General features: G+C 32.9%; 1 protein-coding gene across 4 annotated transcripts in view; it reads right to left on the bottom strand.

Annotated features, from left to right (window-relative positions):
* Positions 1-16009: 16009 nt before the first annotated feature.
* Positions 16010-22129, bottom strand: part of Cdh18 (cadherin 18, type 2) — a 403648-nt gene continuing 397528 nt past the window's right edge. For 2 of the 4 annotated variants that reach the window (XM_005386140.2, XM_005386139.2), the window contains exon 12: positions 16010-16867. In XM_005386140.2, the coding sequence (XP_005386197.1) occupies positions 16377-16867 (491 nt within the window). In that variant the 3' untranslated portion in view covers positions 16010-16376. The remainder of the gene's footprint in view (positions 16868-22129) is intronic. The other 2 variants (XM_013515026.1, XM_013515025.1) reach the window with 1 other exon arrangement.

Here is a 22129-nt window from a genome sequence, read left to right on the forward strand (position 1 = left end):
CTGTCACATTGGACTCAGTAGTTCAACACATGAATTTTGGGGAAATACGGCCTATAACAATTGGAGAAACAATGTGAATTATCTGGGAACTCTCTGGAAAGACATCACAATTTTTCTTTAAGCTAAAATAAATTTTATTTTTATAAAAGTGACAAATCAAAACTGAAAACTTTTAAACAGACTTTTTAGACATCAAACATACAATAAAATAAATGAGAATGCTGATGGCTTTAACAGAAAGGAAATAGAGATAATTAGAATACTAATGAATTTAAGGAAAATCTGGGAATATTATCATGAATATAAAATGTAAAAATATGAAAACAATATTAAAGAGGATTTAAAATAAAAGAAGAAAGGTCTAATGTATATGAAAATAATAAGCTATATTGAAAGAGGAAAAGTCAGTGTTTGAGAAGATAATTATGACTATTTTTATATGAATGAAATACCTCTTCAGATTCAAGAATCATAAGAATTCCACTGCACATAACATACAGAAAATATATTATACATATATCTATTTAGAATTTCAAATTGTGGAATTTCTAAAGTTAAGAATGTTTGGAAAAAAAGTGACTTACAGCAAACAAAACCAATGAGAGTGCTTCTAATCAGAAAAAGTACAGACTTAGAAAGAGTGGAACATTATTTAAATTATAGAGAACAATATATAGTTCAAGTCTTAAAAAATCTTGAGAACAATTTCTAAAATGATATTAAGTCATTTTTTGACAAAAATCAGGCTGACCTTACAATAAAAATGCATGTAGAATGTTGATTTCAGGAATATAATTAGGTTCCAAGTAATTTTTATAAAGAAATTGGCTGGCATGAGGCTAAATATAAACTGACAATAATAGAATGACAATAACATTTATAATGCATAATTATCACCATAATTTAGAAAATACAGAATTAAACATTGACTATAAGGGTATTTGAAAGTGTGGAAAGAAGATTTTATCAAATGTTTAAAAATTTTTGTCATTACATCATGGTATAAACTTTCTATTATATTAAAGTGTACATGTTAAATGGTTGCCATTAAATTAAAATATGTAAGACTATGATCTCCAATTGTAAAAAATAGAATTATTGTGATAAAAAAACAAAAGCAAGTAAAAACATTAAAAATACATAATTATATTAAAGTATATATTAAATGGAACAAAGCACACTTGAACATCTGAGATACAATGAAGACAGTGTCTGCAATACAGAGAAGACAATTCCATGAAGAGCACTTGTAGCTCTTACAGTCCTCACTAAAAATCACAGAGAACAACAATAAATAACATATTGATGCATCTCAAGATTCTAGAAAAAACAAACCAGAAAGAAACCCAAGAAGAGAAAATACAAGAATTTATGCTTAAATTAATGAAATGGAGTTTAAAAGAATAATAAATGGAGTTTAAAAGTCAAAGACAGAGTTGAGCTTTTGATAAAATAAACAAGACTGGTAAACTGTTGGCCCAACTAACAGAGATGAAAACAAGGGTGTTACAACACTGAAGTTCAGAGGATTACTGGGGACTACTTTGATAATTTTCAGCAAACTGGAACCTCTAAAAGAAAGAGATACATTTCTAGACACCTAGAAAGGTCGAAAAAAATGATAGAAAAACAAACTAAGTAGATCAATAAGAAACAATGGGATGGAAGCAGTAATAGTCTCCCAACAATGAAAAGCCCACTATCAGATGGATCATTGGTGAATTTCACCAGGCCTTTAAAGAAGAACTAACACCAATGCTCCTCAAACTAGACCATTAAATATCGAGGAAGGAATGCTTCTAAACTCATGCTATGAGGCCAAAAGCAGTGCAAGGACATAGCAACAATGGCCACAACAAAGTTAGGATCGTAAAAATGAAATCAAACATGATAAAGCCACAATATTCCCTTCACAATATTGTTGGTTCTCTTCTTTACGCCGGAGAAAAACATTTATTCATACCTTTAAATTTGGCATAGTTCGTGACTTGTTTTTCTCAATAAAATATGGAAGAAAGTGTATTATACCTATATACAAACATATATAAGAAGGTGTATATATAAATTATATATCACTTATAAGAAATAGTCCTCACACATAAAGACAAAAAGATTTTAGATAAAAGATGAAACAATGCATCAACAGGTATAACAAAAATATTTAAATATAAGGCTATAGATAGGATATGATAAAAACACTAGAAATAAAAAGTGTTACTAAACTAGAGTGTATTCAAAATAAAAATTGAAACAATAATTATAGGAATGCACAAAAAATAACATAACATTAAAATATTTTCTAAAAACTAAATTGAAGGAAAATTTAAAGATATCTCATCAGACTGAGGGATAATAGCATACTTGTTTCCCTACTTGACTTTTTAATGAATGTAAAGTGATTACTACTTTTTATAAAATTAGATTTAAGGGTTAGTGAATGAGCTGGGCGTGGTGGTGCATGCATATAACCCCAGCACTCTGGAGGTTGAAACAGGAGGACTGGTGCAAGTTTTAGGCCAGCCTGCACTACAGTAGGCAAACCTGAAGTGCGTAGAGAAACCCTGTCTCAAAATGACAAAAAATTAAAAAAATAAAAAAACAAAGAATGCACAACCTTCTAATATAATTTGATATATATAGTATTTTAAAGGAATATATGATGAAATATTTGGAAAATTGTTATTTAAACTTATTTTTTCATGCAGACAAAACATTTAAAAATAGTCTTTTTAAAACAGTTATTTTTGTTTTAAAACAAAACATTTTAAAATGATAAAATACAACTAGCAAATGCAAATGCAATTTATACTTTAGTATAGAAGAAAGTATTTAGCATACAAGCACAAACAATTACAGAGAAAAAAAGAATTTGTGCCTTGCAAGATTAATATTAGAGAATTAGAAAACCTGAAGTTGAATTAATTATGAATTACACTTAAAATATTTGATAAAACTTAATTAAATAATGGAAACAAAGCAGAAGAAAACTGAAAAATCAGGAAGCTAAGAGCAGAAATATGGGAAGTACAAACATGTTCTAGAAAACAACATCAACAATAACTATATACCCGTGGAAAGTAATAACAACTGATATAAATCTTGAATAATGATAAAAGGAAAAGAGAAAAAAAAAAGTGTTTTAGTAGCAAAACTCTAGAAGGGAGACTGTAGCATATTTTAAAGGAATAATAAGATGATGCAAATAACGTCTGGATAAATATTTGAAAAAACTTTTAAAAGAAAAATATACAGAATACTAAAATTTTGCCCAAAATTAACTCAAGGGTATTTAGAAAATATAAACATTTCTTTAAACAGTAGGCAATAAATAACTCACCCTAATAATCTGAGTATTTTCTATATCTTAAGTAAGGCCCAGATAATTTCACACATGTAGTCTGATAAATTTTTAAAGAACAGAGTTTTCCAGGCTTAAATAATATATTAATTCAAAATATAGTAAAAGTCCCCAGTTTTACTTTTCATTTTAGAATGAGGTTGACACTACAATTCAAGTTGCTATGAGATATTAGAACAAGAAGGAAATTTCACCAATTATACATGTAGTAAGCCAAAATATAAACAAAGTGACTCAATCAATTTGAAAATCATATACACACTTTGAATCTCTCCCTCTGTGTCTGTGTCTGTCTCTCTCTCTGTCTGTCTTTCTGCCTCTGTCTCTCTGTCTCTCTGTCTCTCTCTCTGAATGCTTTTATTTTGATTAAGCAACTTGTCAACTAAGAGAATGGAGGAGTGGAATACATAAGGTGGACACTGTTGTTGAACTATCTGGATTGCAATGAGGAATGGATTTTATTCCAAGATGCCGTGAGGACCCTTGCTGCCCCAGTGTCCTTGGTCAACGTGCACTAATTTCCTGGAAGACTGCTGGACACTGTGCCAGTGTGGTAAATCACTGACACCCAAACAGCAACCTCGTGAACAATTGCTTAGAGTGGGAACAATTATTTATTATGATCGATTGTCCTGAAACCCTCCCTTCACCAGGATTATTGATTGAAACTTTGACCAAAGACAGAATTTGAGCTTTCATGGAAATAGAAAGGATAAAAAAATCACAGGAGAATATTTAAGTAATTACTGAGATATAGTAAGGTACAATATTGCATATTGCAAAATTATAAGGAAAATAAAAAGTCAAAAAATAACTTTCTGGGCACATGGCAGGAAATGTGATTGCGAATATGTCCTACAGGAAATTCAAATATATTATTTCAATTCTTTATTTTTCTTAATCAGTATGTGTAAAAGTAATTAGATAATTATAAAATCTGCATGCATTTCAAGCTAAATATTAATCTAACTCTAATCAGTGATAAAGTTTTCTCTCTTGAATATAGTTTTCTCTCTTCAATATAGTTTTCTCTAGGGAAATCAGTATCTGCACTGGCAGTACATTCAGTACACATATGCTTTGCTGTGGTCGTAGACTACTTCATAGAGAGAAATTATATGTATCTTTTGACCCAAGGGAAATCAAGCCAAATGTGAGAGTTCTTTGGGAAGTTTGCAGAGACACTATCGTGGATAAAGAAACCATGCTACAGTACCAGCATTAATAACAAATGCCCGTTTGTAATACACACGAACACATCACCCAGTACGTGGGAATTCTTAAACAGTTTTGATACAGAATCCTCAAGCAAACCTTGCATCTTTTTCAAATCCAAATTTCCTCTATTTCCTATCCAATATTCTAAGGATACCGGGGAGTTAGTTTTTAAAAATTCTTAATTTTTATGGTGTTTTATCTTTTTCTGTGTTCTAGTTTAATATATGTTGAAATATCTCAATGTATTTATGGCTTAGTGTTGAGATACTTTATATATTATTCTATGGACAACCCTAATGTCCTGAGGGAGGCATGAGGAAAGTTTCCAGCAACTTTGCAGGATACAGATCACATGATCATTTGAGACTGGTGAATTTTGTTATTATTTCCATGCTTCCAATACCATCTTTTGCACTGGGAGCTATGATCTGGACCCCAGACCTACTAAAAGTTGTATGTGCTCTCACATTTATGACTTGTTCATTTTGAATAATTTAGTTTTGATTCCTAAGTTTTTTTCCTTTTTATTTGGGCAGCTTTATTATTTCTGGCAGATTTTTATGAAAAATAAAACATTCCTAAGAAGAGACCCATACTAAGTAAATTTCTCATGATTAGGTTTTCCTTTTAAAGGTCATATGGGAAGACACAGCTGCTAGCCATTGGGTCAAGACTTGCTAAATCGTGTTGTTGTGACAATTTGGATGACATGGAAAGTTTCTACTCTTAAAATCTTTAGTAATTTTGTACCCTTGGTCTGATGATGTGCACAGTGATATGTCGTGTTCTTATTTCAAATTATGATTTCTCCTCGTGGTCCTTATAGGTTTATCATGTTACAAAGGTGCTCAGTTTTCTCTTCAACTCTAAATATTTTACAATCCTTTTTTCTAACTTTAGAATTAAATTTCTTGGCATCATCCTTAATATTCTTAAAAAGTTTCTTTGTTATTTCTTTTTTGTTATAGTTAGGTTCTGTTCTGTGCTAAATGATATGACCATAACTCTTTAATATGAACATTTTAAAAATCAGCTTCTCTATTAATTTTTTCTTTAAAATTTCACTGTAACCAGGTGAGGCTGTTGGCTTTCCACAAACACTTGCAAAAATGAGGGATTAACTGCACCAGGATAATGTTTTCAGAAAACTACTATTTTACCAATATTATGACTTTTTTCTGAGTCAGGCTTTTCCCTGTACTTCAGTGGATATCATACTAAATGTAGAGAAACTGAAAGCTTTCCCTTAAAATTAGGAAAAAGGCAAGGGTATCTGCTATCACCACTTTTGCTTGCATTAGTTGTTGAAACCTTAGCTAGAGAAACAAGACAAGAGAAAAATATAAAACAGATATGGATAGGGAAAGAAGAAATTAAATTATCATCCTTTGTTGATGACAAAATGCTGCACATTGGGCTGGGGATATAGCTCAGTGGCATAAGGGCCAACCTGACAAGCGCAAGGTCATGAGTTCAATCCCTGGTGCCAAAAAAAAACCCCCAAAAAACAAAAAAACAAAATGCTGCACATTGAAGATCCCAGAAACTCCACCAAAAGACTCTTAGAACTAATCTCTAAATTTGGAAGTGTAGCAGGATACAAAGTCAACACTCAAAATCAATAGCATTCCTACAAACCAATAGCAAACTCACCGAGTGGGAAATTAGGGAAATAACGCCCTTCAAAATAGCATCCCAGAAAATGAAATACTTAGGAATTAACCTAACCAAGATATCTACGATGAAAACTATAGTACTTTGAAAAAGAAGATTGCAGAGAATTTCAGAAAATGGAAAGATATCCTCTGTTCCTGAATAGGCAGAATCAATGTTGCCAAAATTGCCATATCTCCAAAACCGTTAAATCAATTTAACACAACTCCAATCAAAATACCAATAATATTCTTTACAGAACTGGGGAAAGTAATTCATATGAACTCAGAAGAGAACTAGAATAGCATAAGCAGTTATAGGCAAAAGAGGCAAGGCAGAGGGCATCACAAACCCAGATTTCAATTGTTACAGTTATAAAAACAGCACAGTAATGGGAAAAAAAATCCCAGACTCAGATCAGTGGAACAGAATGGAAGAAAAAGAAACAACTCCAGGTATACTTAGCTGTGCTATTTTTTTGATAAAGGGGCCAAATTCCTTCACCAGAGAATAAATGGCCTCATCAACAAGTGGCACTGGGAAAACCATCTGGCCATTCAAGAAACGCAAGTTAGAATAATTCTTTCTGAGCCAGAAAGAAGGATTTCCATCAAGCAGTCAACAAGTAGCAAATGCTGGGAAGGCTGTGGGGAGAAAGGAGCCCTTCTCCACGGCTGGTAGGACCCTGAACTCATACAACCACTGTGGAGACTGGTATTCAAAATCCTCAAAAAAAAGTAGAAATAGAAATTCAATTTGACCCAGATATTTTCTTTCTAGGTCTTTCCCCTAAAGAATTAGAGACACCACAACACAATAATACATGTATATCCAGCTTACAGCAGTTCCGAATAGTTAAATCTTGAAAACAGCCTATATCAACAGTCCATCAACAGATGAATGGATATAAAAATATGGCATTTATACACAATAGAGTACTACTCTGCCATGAAAGGATAAATCTGAGGCATTTGTAGAAAAATGCCCACACTTTTGAGTGCATAATATTAAGTGAAATAACTGACACACAAAGCCTGAATATCACATGGTTTCTCTTATATGAAAAATTCTATCTTGCTCACTCTCTAGTCTCTCTCTCTTAATCTAATAGTATATGTATATATACATATGCATATATATATATGCTATATTACATAAAGTGCAAAATAAAAGATAGATAATAGGAAAAAAGAGAAAAAAAAACAAAGTTATCATCATTCAGCATAATGTATTTAAAAGTGTACCTTGGCTTAGTAACATGGTCTTACATCTTTTATATGTTCTTTGGCTTGTTGTTCTGGTTTGCCATCTGTATATGTAATAACTCAGCTTACAAATAATTATAGATAAATGAATCTCATTCCCCAAAAATGAAAGGCAAGTAGGGAGAGGAGAAAAAAGAGGCATTGAGATGGGCTATATACATGTATAAATCCCCTATAAATAAATGTAATCATTATATACTGCAAACGTAGTAATAAAACTCAAGTAAAAATTTTAGCAGTTAAAAAAAATTACGAGATCAGGTCTGTAAATAACAGACATAGAGAACATAAATAGAGAAAAAAATTTGGGGACATCAGTAAAGATTTGTGGATTCTAAGTTGTTTATTGAAACAAAATAAGATTTGAGAGAGATAAAAACAAAGACGGAAAATTCTATTACTTTATTTACACGGTGATTTTTGTCTTTTCCATGAAGGAGAAGGTTACATGGTCATTTAAAAATCAGAAACAGGTGTATGGTGGAAATAAGAATTAGAAATAAGGCTTTTTTAAATTGCAATTTTCAGTATGACCTGCCTTACTGACCTTAAATCATTGTGTGCTGATAAAATGTATGTATATTTGTGCAAAATAAATCTAAGAATCATGAAAACCAGTGTTTTTTTCTTCCTATGTGAAGAAGAGAACTTTTTACTATTGTTCAGGAAAAACATGAGTGCCGCGGTAATCATCCTGAGTCCCTCAAATAACTCCATAAATGAGAACATATTCTTCTTTTTTTTTTTTTTTTTTTTTTTTGGTTTTTCTCCGGTACCAGGAACCGAACTCACGACCTTCCACTTGCCCGGCAGGCGCTTTGCCACTGAGCTAAATCCCCAGCCCCCATATTCTTCTACTGAAAGTACAGAATGGGCTTCAATAGCACCAAGCCTGTTCCTTGATCATAAGCAATTGCATTAATATGCTAATGAGTGTTGTGTTCATTGAATTTTAAGTGTTTTATGTTTCCAAATATTCTTACTCAAAATACTTCAATTATATTTTTCTTTAAGAGACATTCATTTATTTTAATAATTATATTGACAAACTAAATTGACTATTATAACCAAAGATAAAAATGAGAGGAAATAAGTAGAGTAAGTTTAATTCATGACGTCCTTTTACTTATTTGTCAACTCTTATATTTGTATCTTTTTGCAGTAAAATACCAAGTAAATTCAATATATGGGGTACAAAAGTAAAAATTATATTTTCTTTTGTCCTCAGCATGGTGAAAAGAAGGATGAGATGGACTAATACTACAGCGGTTTGTTTGCCTTGACTGCTGTGATAGAAAATACTTAGTCTGTGTTGCAGTTCTGCACACCCTTGATTAATTGTTTTGCATAATCGCAGGTCACAATTTTTTAAGGACAGCAGTTCAGGAAGACAGAGGGATCAATAATGAAGCCATATTAATAGAATTATTTAATTCGATAAGAATCTATCTGGTATTCATAACTCTGAGAGGTAAAAGTAAAGACACTATTACATTTAAAATTGAAGGGTTGTTTAAACAATGTTTAAATTGATATTCACATTTTTTTCTTTTATCTTTTTGAGACAGGGTCTCTCTAGCAGTTCAGGCTGACCTTGAGCTCACTTTGTAGCCCAGGCTGGTCCCAACTCGCCATGATCCTCCTGCCTTTGCCCCTGGAATGCTGGGATTACCGGAGTGAGTCACCACGCTGGGCAACATTTCAGCTTGTAGAACTATTTACTCTCACAGACTGCAGAGTAGGAATTCTGATATTCAGACGTTACACCTAAACTTTCCTCCATTCCCATTAATTCAAGCATTGATACCATCTATGAATTATGTCCATGCCCATTTGATTCAACATACTGACTGGGAAAAGGTAAATTGGAGTCGTGAAGTGGAATTCTCAGACTCTCCTCCAATAAAGCATGTTACTCTCCTTCACTCCCTCATTCTCTCAACAGGAAATAGTGACAGCCAAAAATGAGAAGGGCAGTTGACTATTACGATGGTACACGTGCCACAAAGCAATGATTACTGCTCGTGTGAAGCAAAAGGAACCCTATATATTTATCGCCTCAGAAATCCTGTTCTGAGGAGAATTCTACTAAATAGAAGTTAGAAAAGCTTATGTGATGGACTTCAATCTAAATTTCATTAATTGTCTCAGGCAATGAAATTAATTTATTGTTGTGTGAGCAATATCATGACTTCTGTGTGCATTTATAAAGAGAATATATTACTCAAGTGAGTAAACTTAGAATATTTATTCAATGTGGGTGGCTCTTCTAGAAAAGCAATATTCTAAATTTTCTTTTGAGTAAGGAGAAAAAGTACTAAAAATATCTACTTATTTTTAATTGTAATTATAGGCTGTCTCAAAAATATTGTATTGGAAATATTATGTAACATGTAAAGTCTCATTTTAATTTAAGAAAACATGTCTAATCAAGTAGATCATTACAGACATTTGTAATATTTAAAATAAATTTCACAAAAAGGATAAAAATATATTCCTACCTATCTTTGGAAGAATTAAAACAGGATGCCTTCCAATAGAATGAAAATACGGAGTGTTGGAAGTGCTATAAAACCAGAGTGAAACTCAGAATGAAGCTTCAGGCTCAAGGAAGGTGACTGTCATAGAATACTTTTCATAGAAAATATTTTTTGATTTTACTTTTTGCTAAGGTAAAGTATGATTTTTAACCGGACAGGAACTGCACTAAATCCAAACTCTTACAGCAACATAACTATTCTCTGCTTGTGAAGAACACACTCTTGAATTTATTCTGAAGAGCCCATAAAATATAGAGACTATTCAATATAGCTTTTAAGGGTTGGAAAAGTAAGAGATTAAATCTGAAAGAAAAAAAATAACAACCCTAGGAAAAGTAGGAATTTCAAAAATAGGAATTTCAGGCTATTAGTAATGTTAATAAATAATTGAATCTTCATGTTGCATAATGACGAAATTTTAAAAAGAAAACTAAATATACAGTACTAGCCAGTTGAACACTGGAGTATGTGCTATGTTTATGTTGTTAAGGATTAAAAATAACTCAATGAAAACAACTAATGTAATTATAATAAGGCAGCAATTTGGTCTTTGGTTTTCGAATATTTCTTCAATTCAAAAATATTGTTATGCCAAAAAACTGATTATAGAAAATAGAGGTGCTTGGGGCTGGGGATTTAGCTCAGCGGCAAAAGCGCCTGCCTGGCAAGCGCAAGGTCGTGAGTTCAGTTCCTGGTACCAGAGAAAAACAAACAAAAAAAAAAGACAAAAAAGAAAATAGAGGTGCTTATGCAGCCACAAATAAATTTTTGTGAATAAATTTTGTTCTTGAAAGTATGTCTTTCTTCACTTTGTTAAAAAGATGAATAAGTGCATAAAACTCTATGTTTTCAGCAATAAGCCATTAGTTTTATATTACCTGTGACTTCAAAAAACTTCTGAAAGGGTATTGCTAATATTGGTATTTTAGTTTCTGGAAAACATAAAATTAATACTGTCATGTAGGAACAGACACTGTAGAATTTTCTTCTAATACGTCTTGAATGGCTGATAGCTAAGATACAATTCCCCTTCCTCCAAAAAATAGGTCTGGCCATGATCACTTTCCTGTAAACTCAGTAAACTCAAGGACATTGGTCAAGTATTAATTTCTGATTCATCATCCAAAGTCTAAACTTACCACCTCTTAAAGTCTTACATCGGCATTACTTCCCTGCACTAATTTTCCCTAGCACAATCAGGATAATTTACTTTTGGACATTTGCATAACTGTTCAATTTGGTTCTCATTCCCTCTGCAGTTGTCTTTGTTATTGGATGACTCTGCATTTTGTGAATTCATGAGGTGTCACACATTATAGACACATTTGAAATGGAGGTCTTTCACCGAGTTGCTTCTGAGCCTCTGCTGGAACCCTTGCCCTTTAACTTGCTATTACAGTGCACATGGATTTTAATGTGCAGAACATAATTTTCTAAAGGACTTGGTTACATTGATGATGATGTGTATTGCTAGGAGCTTTCCACATCCCTTTCACTGCCTTGAATATTCTCTTAGATAATGCACGTGTGGAATATCTTACTCAACTACTAAGTGTTAGAATTACGAATTTCTTTTAGAAACTTAAATTGTTTGAAATGACACTTTTAACATGCTACCAGCTGATTTAGAGTAAGAATTTGAAGCTGTTTGATAGAAGAAAAATATCCATGATGAAATTACTCAGATGATACCATTGTTCCAGAGCTAGTACCATTGGCCAATAAGACTGAATCATCTGATGAACTCACTGCTATCTATGAATCACACTTTTCTCCCTCAAAGGATGTAATTTCAGAATCCCATTATGCCCACCTCTGCCGCTCACTCTCACCTCAGAGTTTACAAGGAATCATTGCTAACATAAGTTTTGATGTCTCTTAAATGTTGAAAAACAAATATTCATTACCAGGAATTCAGCAAAGTGCGCAAATATAATTTTTTTTTAACTACAGAAAGGGTTTTTTTTTCTTTTCAAATCAATACTTCAAAGAAAAAAACTATTTTTCTCTAATTTCTTTCTTTTTAAAATAAAATATCTGCCTCATCTCACTGTGTATATCTTTTATTAACATAAAGCGGAGTAGGAAAATGGTTTTGATGTGTTAAAAAGTATTGCATTTAATATTTAATTTTAAAAGTATATATTTGGGAAATTAAAAAAAAAACTGGTTGGCTTCTGTTGCAGTCATTTTCTAATGGTTGCAAGATTCTTTTGGGCTTGGGGTTAATGAGATTTCTCATTCTGTATTGAAAAAAATATTTCTGGAGATGAGGTAGAAGATAAAAGTTAAAGTGCTTTTGTACCTCTCAGATAGTATTAATCCTAAAGGGAGAAAGAGAGAGAGATTGATTTGGGATGTGTCTTATATTTTCCTTAATACTTTAGACCTGAAATTGAAAACAAAGAAATTCAATTCATTTAATAGAAGATATACACATGTTTAACTTGAAACCAAGACTCTTCCTTTTTTCAGTAAAATCAGCTGTAGAGTTGTAATTTTTTCAAAAGTGGGTGAAGCTCTTCTCACACTGACACACAGTGACTTACTAGATTCAAGCACATTTCGTTATCATGCTCAGTAGGTGGCTCTGAAATGAATGTATTTGAATGTTTGCTCATTTTTTTTATATTTAAACCAAAAAGAGGACACCAAATCAAACTTAAGGGTATAAGTCTACAAGAACAACAACAATTAATATCAATAAAAGTCAAGGACTAATTTTGTGTTAAGTTTTCTCTTTGTAGGAAATAGTCGACCCATTACACTTCTTTCCTTTTATGCAGATTCCTGACTGAATTGTGAACACTACCCAGAAAAATTCAAATGCTTGTTAGTAATTACTCACTGCACTTTGTCTGGTGAGTCCTCATTTCTAAAATTTTGCCTTATTTCCTGTTTTATAATTCTGTCTGCTCTTCACATTCCCATCTTTGTGGCTTAATGCTATGTTGGAATCACTGAAAGTTAGGGTGGATATAAGCCAAAGCATTTCACTCTGAATCATCCATCTTTATCAAACTTCTACTATAATACTATATTAATCATATATAAAAATCACATTAGCAATTAAATCTTCACTTTGAAAAACTGTCCACTTTCCAAGTATTCTTCAGGAGGATATTCTATCTACTAAACACATGCAACTTTAATCAAAATGGTGCATGTGGTTGATCTCATATAGTAGTAAAGTTATAATTTATCTATGTATAACTCTTTATCATAATCATCATTTTGTCCTCAATCACTCCTTCAAATATGCTTGTACAGATTTGTCACAGGAAGTTTTTCCTGACAATAAATATCTAGTAATTTTTGAAAAATCTATTAATTTCTCAGTATTTGCTTAGAGTATTTGGAATTAATGAACACTTGTAAGAAATCACCTTGAATTAAAATAATGTCATAATATTAATATTTCCCTTACTTAGACTATTCCATTTATATCTGGTCTATCTGAATTTTTCTTTAATGGAAAGAATTAGATTGCTTTCAAAACTGAATTTTATTTATGTCCACAAATATCAGCTAAGCCTTTCAAAATGGACCAACACACATTAGTGACATGTTAGTCCATAGCTGATTGTCTATAATTGCCCGTAAGAGCTCAGAATCAATGGATATGAGTTCAACTCTCTGAACTTTATGAGAAATTTCCTTTAACACTGATAACCTGGAGATTTTACAGGAAGGAGTGAGTGTAAATGGCTAGTCAACCTAGAAAATATTCATGTGTTATTCTTATTTTCTGACTTGACAGAATAAGACTTAACAAATCTGTTCTTTACTCACAAAAATGATAGGGCTAATTTCAGAGTCCGTATAAAATACAGTGTTTAGAACACTTTCATTAACAAAAGTTTAGGTTTTTTTTTTTTTTTTTTTTTTTTTGTTTTTCTCCGGTACCGGGAACCGAACTCACGACCTTGCGCTTGCCAGGCAGGCGCTTTGCCACTGAGCTAAATCCCCAGCCCCAACAAAAGTTTAAAACAAATCAATATGGAAAATACCTACAGATTAGTGAAGCTTTATTTTGTCTTCATATTTTAATTTACTAACAGGGGCTTAGCAGCAATGTGTTATCATTATGTTGTGTGAATAAAATTACATAGATAAAGAGTGCTTTGTTTTATAAAATCAGTGATGTGCTTTCTTACTAGAATAATGCATAAAACCTTGACTTTTATATAAATGTTTGCATGATTACAAAGAGTATCATCTTGCTAATCCTTCTCTGCAAAGTTATTAAGGATTTTTTTAAAAATCATGGATAACTTATCTAAAATCTAAATTCAAAGGAAGTTTTGACTTCCAAAATCTGAACTTCCCAATACTCTCTGTATGAAAAGGTAAACACTTTAGGATTTACAGATGTTCTCCAAGGTTACTTTCCCAGTAACCTGGGATACACAGCATTAGGAAGTAAAAAAAAAATGATAAACCAGCATCTGAAAAGCTAAAATGTTGTAAAAATCTTAATTTACATTTTATTCCTCAGGCTTTAAACATAAATTGAGAATTATTCAAATTAAGCTTACTTCCCATATCTCAAAATTGGAATATGATATAGCACAGGACAGTGGCAAACAGGCAAAATCCAAAATTTTGCACATGGGTAGAATCAGACGGAAAATGTCATATAACTTTTGGGGACACTAGATGGTAAAAAATTTTAAAGACTAAAGAAAAAAATCTTCCCCCTTCAAAAATTCATATTTCATGGACTTAAATATTCCAAGTAACTGCAAATACAAAGATAAGAACATATCTAGTGACTAGGACCAGTATGCTGTGAAATTTTACCTCAAGATCAATAGCAACAACAATAAAATATTATCTAAAACAATTTGGAAAATCAAAGCCTCAAGAAATTTAGATTACTTAGGAAAATAGTAAAATAATTAGACTTGTACATTATATACTTAAAAATTAGTTGGTTTCATGAAATTCTCCTATGATACTATGATATTTTATGCAAAATGTATGTAAACATATATCTAGAAAGTAAAGAATTAAAAAATAGTGTCTACAAACCTTTATGCAGCACAGAACTTTGCAGTGTGCAAAATATTTTTACAGATGCTTATACATGATCCTCACAACAACCCTGTGAGGTAGGCAGGGAAGTCAGTGTCTTTTTTATTTGTGACTTTGATACCACAAAGCTGCAGACTTTCAAGATTGTGTTCGAGGAAAAGTGTGACTCTCCTACTTTTGTGCTAAATCCTACATATTTTCTTGTAGGAACTAATCACATAGTGAGATTGCAAGAGTCTGAATGTGCGTAAAGAATGGAGGTAAGTGAACCATGACTCTAAGAAGTTAATGTTTACAAAAGGATAGGAGTTTTTCAGACTGAAATGTTATCATGTGAAGTACTTATGTTTGGTAAGTATCAGTGATATAAATCAGTAAGTAGACTGCAGTATAAACTGATCAGTGGAACTTTGGACAATCAATTTCAGTTACAGAAATGATTAAAATTGCTGATTTACATGTTCGAGTAATAGAACTTGGTGTTTCATAGCATGTCACACAGGGTAAGGTTTTAGCTGTTTTCTAAATTAAAGTCTTCCTGACTTTACTGTAGTTTACCTTCAACCATTCATTGTTCCCATTTAGAAAAGGGGTCTCCCATTCAAATGAAGGAGGGCAGAAGGGACAGACAGTGGGCGCACAGATGTGCACCAAAGTTGCATACATTAGAGTGCGGCAGCAAATCCCCATGCTCCATCAATTTTGTGTGGAGAGAAGACTTGGGGAGGGCCAGGGAAATGGTACAGAGAAGTCCATGACAGGGCGACCTCACATACCGGGAGCATCTCATGTGATTCCGAAACAAGGCGGGGCTCAGGAGGTCTGTCACAGTAACAGAGTGTGGGTCCCAGGGGTTTACCCAGGAAAGTGGAAAAAGTTCATGATTATGTTCACAAGTTTCCTTTTCAGTTCACCACCCCAATAAGTCATAGTTGTCATTGATTTTGAGCCCCTTGGTTTATTTTTTTTTTTTTGCTTTTGGGGAAAAAATAATCACAAATATTGAAACACATATTCATTGTTTGGCTTATGTCAGGTATTCTTAAGTAAATGTACGATAGACTTTATTGAGCAATTGAAAATATACACAAGGAATGATAGCTTTTTCTCTGTATTTTTTTATATTAGACTTTCTTCCAATTATATAACCCAGTTTTGCTTATAAAAAGGGCACTTGTTTCTACAGGAGCTGTGTCCAGCTTGTTCAGTTCCAAGTACAGTTTGCAAGTGTCTTCCTTGTCATTGCTGAGGTTACATCTTCATTTGCTCTGCAGGCAAAGTCTGCAAGGTTGTAAGTATCGGCCCCTAAGTTGTTCTTTCAGATTCTATTTCTCCATAGAGTTCAGCCAACTTTTTAAACTCAGGCCCCCAGTCTCCAAGGTAGTGATAATCCTGATCCGATTGTGTGGTTGCTGAATCCAGCGAGCTGATAGACCCAGCTTCTGATCTCTGACCCTCATAGGCGTAAGTCTGAAGAGAATCATATGGGGGTACGCTGGGGTCTAGGTCAGCTTCCGCGAGTCTTTGCTTGATAAATTCCTGAACATCTATACTTTCCAGGGTGGATAACGTCTGGTGTCTTGGCGTAAACTTCACTTCCGGTCGGATATCTCTCCTGTACTTGAGCTCCTCAGCAGCTGAGGGATTTCTCAGCGCTGTGATGTCGAAGGCCTCGGTGTCTTCTTCCCCTCCTCCTTCATCATCATAGGTGACCACGTTTTCTCGCACATCTTCTTCTGAAATGATCAATGGCTCTTTTTTACTGCGCCTCAGGGTGATAAAAAGTACTACAATTGCTGAGGAAAAATAGAAAGAGAATGAAGAATTAGGAGGAAAATTAAATTTTTTGATATTGGACATCAGCATTTTCCAATCCCTGTCACCAGCTGAACTGAAGCATAATCTCTGCACACTCTAAATAGCAACGCAAGTTATTTTAATACTTCCAATGAGATAAAAAAAAAAAAAAATGAGTGTCCCAGTGCAGCCCTGTGAGTTGTGCTCTTCTGTGGAAGATCATAGTACTCTCATTTACAAGGCTTGGAATTCAGGTTTCGTGACTGACATTCCAAAGTACCTTTTAGTATCTTAAGTGACAGAAATAGATAATGGAGAAGCAATATGAAATTTTGTACTCAAAAATAAAAGTGTGTTGGTCTCTCTGTATATACTTAATCATTTTAGGTAGATACATAAAGGCAAGATATGTTAGGTTTCCTCACAATTGGGAGAAGGACCTTCTACCTTTAAACCTTTAATTTTTGATATTTTTTTGAGAAAGGGCAAATATTGTATGTGGTTGACCTCATTTGGGCATTATCAGTGTTATGTTATCATATATTCATAATTCTATGTGTCTATCAAGCTCAAAAAATGTTACCTTATTTTTATACAGAAAATTCTCTGAGAATCACTTTCACATAACTTAGTAATTTAAATTTTATGAGCTATAATATTTTTTGTTTCTAAAATTAGGAAGTTGAAACTAAGGAGAAGGTATAAAAATGATTGTAATCAAAAGAGTGGCTCACACAGATGGCTGTGGAATTGCTGGGGCCATAATCTAGGACTTCTCAAAGCAAAGTTAATGATGTTTCTCGTATACTCTTTCACTGCACTCGTGTGTGTGTGTTTGTGTGTGTGTGTGTGTGTGTGTTTGTGTGTGTGTGAGTAACCCAGTGACCAGCAGGACTGTGGATCACTAGACTTTGTGTTTATACTGTAAATTAGTCATTAGTACCGATAATGCTGCAATCTCGACACCAGTTGAAAGAAATAAAGCTCACCAACTTTGCTTGGGTGACTTCTCACTATTCTAGATCTTCCAGTGTGATGCACTAAATTGTTAGTAAATAGGAGTAGTTTTATAGACTGCACTGAGGCGCACTAGTGCACCACAGCCCTGTGGATGGTTCTCTTCTTGCACAGATAATACTCTAGACTTTATAATACTAGTTATGAGGTTCATTAATGTATTAAACTTTTTTACACTGTAACACACTAATTATGGAAGTATATTATTAAGCTGACATTTCAGGTTGTTAGGTTTATCACATAAAAAGAAAAAAAATGCAGAACACCCAGTTAAATATAAATTTGAAGAACATGTCCAAATAGGAAGGGCAACTAGGGATGGGAAGGGGCAAAGGAAGGGAAAAGAAAATAATGATGAGAACAAAATGGAAAGAAAGCCTATTAAAGGGAGGTAGGGGAATAGAAAAAAAGAATCCTGTGTCATGTACAGGTACAAATTTGCTATGATTAATGTGATCATTATACATACCTAAAATGTACCGATAAACATAATTCAAAATATATAAACACAAATGTAAATTTTATACACACATACATATATATGTATATGGGGATATAGCTCAGCGGAACAAGTGCCTGCTTGGCAAGCATAAGGTCCTGAGTTCGATTCTCACTACCAAATAGATACATATATATATGCAAAATATAATATGTTCCCAAATAATACTTGGGATTTATACATATACACAAAATACTGAATAAAACACATATGCAACAGATATTGTATCACTTTCTATGGCATATTTATACTAATATATATGTATATACTTGTATACATTTTTATACAAAATTTACAATTAACTTAGTACTGTATTTTATTTACCAAAACCAATTGTATTTAAACTTTAGGAAATAATTGTTCTTTTTTTCCTAAAAGACTTACTGTATGCAGTACATATGTCTTTAAAACCCTCTCTGTAATGTTTAGAATAAATTTACCTCTCAGTTTTCTAATTCAAAGCTTCTGAACAATATGTTAAAGTAACTTGTTTACTCTATTCAAAGGTTTAGAATTTATTGTACACTACATCTGTTTGTCTTTATGATTAAATGAGCAGGCTGTTCTGTATGGAACAGTCCATTTACACAAACCACCTAATTTATTGCAGCACAATTTCTTGCCTTCATTAATATAACAACATATTTTCCTTTATATTTTGAAGAACTTGATTGTTGATGTCAAGGGAATTGATGCCTAGATGACAGAAAAAATATAACCAATACTGTTTCAGAAGTAGTGGGGTGCTCTGCATCCTTCAACTACTTGAGCACAATGTTTCAATCCTTGTGTGTATTATATCTACTTACTGAGCTGTGGGATAGTGATTTTTTTCCTTACAATTGGTTTTATTAGTTTACTCTCCAAAAGTTAAGACAACATTCCTGATATATTTTGATTCAAAATATAGATACTATTTTTTGAACTTTAAATACTTAAATCTATTTTGCAATCACAGATATTTACTGCTAACTAGATATCCCTAGATCAGTTATATCCTGCATCATAGAAGTCTCAATATATAAATAATAATGTAAACAATAATGAAATCTGTTATACTCAGTGAAAGACAATGTAGTTTATAATTGTATCGACATCTGGGAGTTGCACTGCTCATTGAAATCTTGTTTTTCAAGGAGGAAACACCCTGTTCTTTGATATTACTAAAGAACAAATAGACTTATAATTATCTCCTCACCAATTTGACCTTTCTTTCTAGTTCATAGCTCACTCACAAACAATGTACTCTGATCCCCGTTGTCTGGATATTCATTCTCAGACTACAGAGGATTGCAGGGAGAGTCCTCACACAAGGCACCTGTTTATATGTGAGATGTGGAAAAAAGGGTAGATGGTAGCACTGGACGTGGTGGTTGTAGTTGTAAAACTCTGGAGGCTAAACTAGGAGGATAGTTACAAGTTCATGGCCAGCCTGAGCTACATAGGGAATTCCAGGACAGCTTGAGGTACAGAGTGAGACCCTGTCTCAATTCACACCATCCAAAAGGCGGGGGGCGGGGTTGACAGAGGTCTACATTCTGATTCAGGGACTTCATACATCATTTGTGATAAAATAATAAGCTGTCAACCACTCTGGTCCCTGTGGCTCATGATGAAATAAGCTAGGAGATTAATGCCTAGTCTCTAGCAGGGAAAAAGGGCACCAGGTGCACCCACCCTCAAAGAAAACTCCAATTACATCTGGAAGTCACATGCAGAATTCTCTCTCCATAAGACAAAATGAGGCTGAAAAAGGCACTCCCCAAATAGCCTGACTCACAACATGTGCATTTATCATTTTTATCAGTAGATAATTATAATGCATGATGCATATATTTATTGTGGTACATGTGCATACCTAATCTTAATCCCTTTAAATTCCTCTTCCTTTTTGCTCATTTTCCTCTCCCTCCACCCCTAGACCCCCTCCCCATCTGCAAACAGTCTGCCTCCCCGTTTCCAATTAGGAATCTTTTCTTTGACCTTCTATTTATTTGTACTTTGGGTTTCTCATATAAGAAAAACAGCATAATATTTACCCTTCTGGGTCTGATTTATTTTACTTAGTATCGTCTCCAGGTACATCCATTTTTCTACAAATGACTCAAATTTATCCCTCCGTATGGCTGGGTAGGTTGCCATTGTTCCACCTTTTATTTTCCATTTATTTGTTGATTGACATGTAAACTGCTTGCAAGATTTAGCTGTCGGGAATCATGCTAGTGTAAACAAGGGTATGTGTGTACCACTGTAATGTGATGTCTTTAAATGCTTGGGAGGATACTCAGAAAGGGTACTGCTGGCTTGAATAGAATTTCTATTTTTGAAGAATTTCTATATTGATTTCCCTAGTGGTTGTCAACTAGTTATTCACATGTTACAGAATTAAATCTAAATGGATCAAAGACTATTTTAAATATTAAAACCAAAACCTTTAATCTGCTAAAAGATAAAATAGCTAAACATCCCAAAGACATGCACATAGGCAAGAACTTTATGTACGTTTAACATTTAAAGCTTTTTTTTTCTGTTTGCAAGCAAAATTTTCAGATAAGCAATATGTACAAAGACAGAATCTAACCATATTATAAAATGTTAAATGATGTGTAACATACAATAAGACAAAATAAGCATCATGAGAATTGACAGATGACTTTAAATTACTTTTAGCTGAAATTTCATTGTCACCTGTTGCTAAAACTAGGACAATTTCACCTGTTGTATAAACTAGGATTTATACAAACACAGTTAATTTTGTAAACCATAATGCTAATCATTCTTATGGCTTTTAATATTAAAAAAATCAATGTAATAATAGGTTTAGATGTTATAAGTGAATGTTATCTCAGAATTCTAAATTTTAAAATACAGTTTTGCTGTGTTTAGTGATAGTGATACTTTCAATGAAATTTGTGACCTCACAGATTAACTTTGCAATTAATTTTAATTTCCATATGATTACATTTTAAATCTTTTTAACAGATATTGTCTGAATAAACATATAAAAGCTTGCAATGCCATAGAAGTTTTAAATTATATTATAATCCATAGTTCTTAAACACAAACTCAATGAATGATTCCATGTCATTAAATTATAAAATTCTCTACATAAACATTTCAAACTCCAACATTGTTCAGAATTCCTGAGGGATAATATGTGAAATGCAAATACGCTGTCACTTACACAGAGCCTAAAAATATTTTCGTGAAAGTTAGTAAAGAAAATACCATTTGCATGAAATAATAGTATTTTTTACATAATACACCTTGAAATTTTATATTAAAAAATTTCAATTGCTCTTCAAATTTTAATCTTAGCATATGAAAATAATTGTATGATGATAGATGAAAACAAACATGGACATCATTTCTTTTCTTCAGATCAACTGTCTTATGGCAAAAGGACTATGGAAATATTCATATTAAAATCACTCAGCTCTATTTTCTGTGACTTCACTTAGGAAACCTAGAAAATTCCAGTTTCTTTTTTAGTATAGCTTTGTATTTTACTTTATTGTGTTTTATGGTCCTTTTGTTAATTTTCAAGGACAAAACCATAAATATTTTACTGTACAGAAGAAATAGTACATGTGACCGATAGCCAGTCTTCCTGGCTTCCTTGGTCCCACACATTTTATATAAAAGATATACTGCAATGAGAGGTCTTGCTGTTGTTTACCACACCTCCATGTTCCACGCTGCTGAATACAAGTCATAATTTGGGTGCTCAATTTTATTAACCTCT

Source organism: Chinchilla lanigera, unplaced genomic scaffold, assembly GCF_000276665.1.
Source record: "Chinchilla lanigera isolate Chin_1 unplaced genomic scaffold, ChiLan1.0 scaffold00025, whole genome shotgun sequence".
NCBI lineage: Eukaryota > Metazoa > Chordata > Mammalia > Rodentia > Chinchillidae > Chinchilla > Chinchilla lanigera.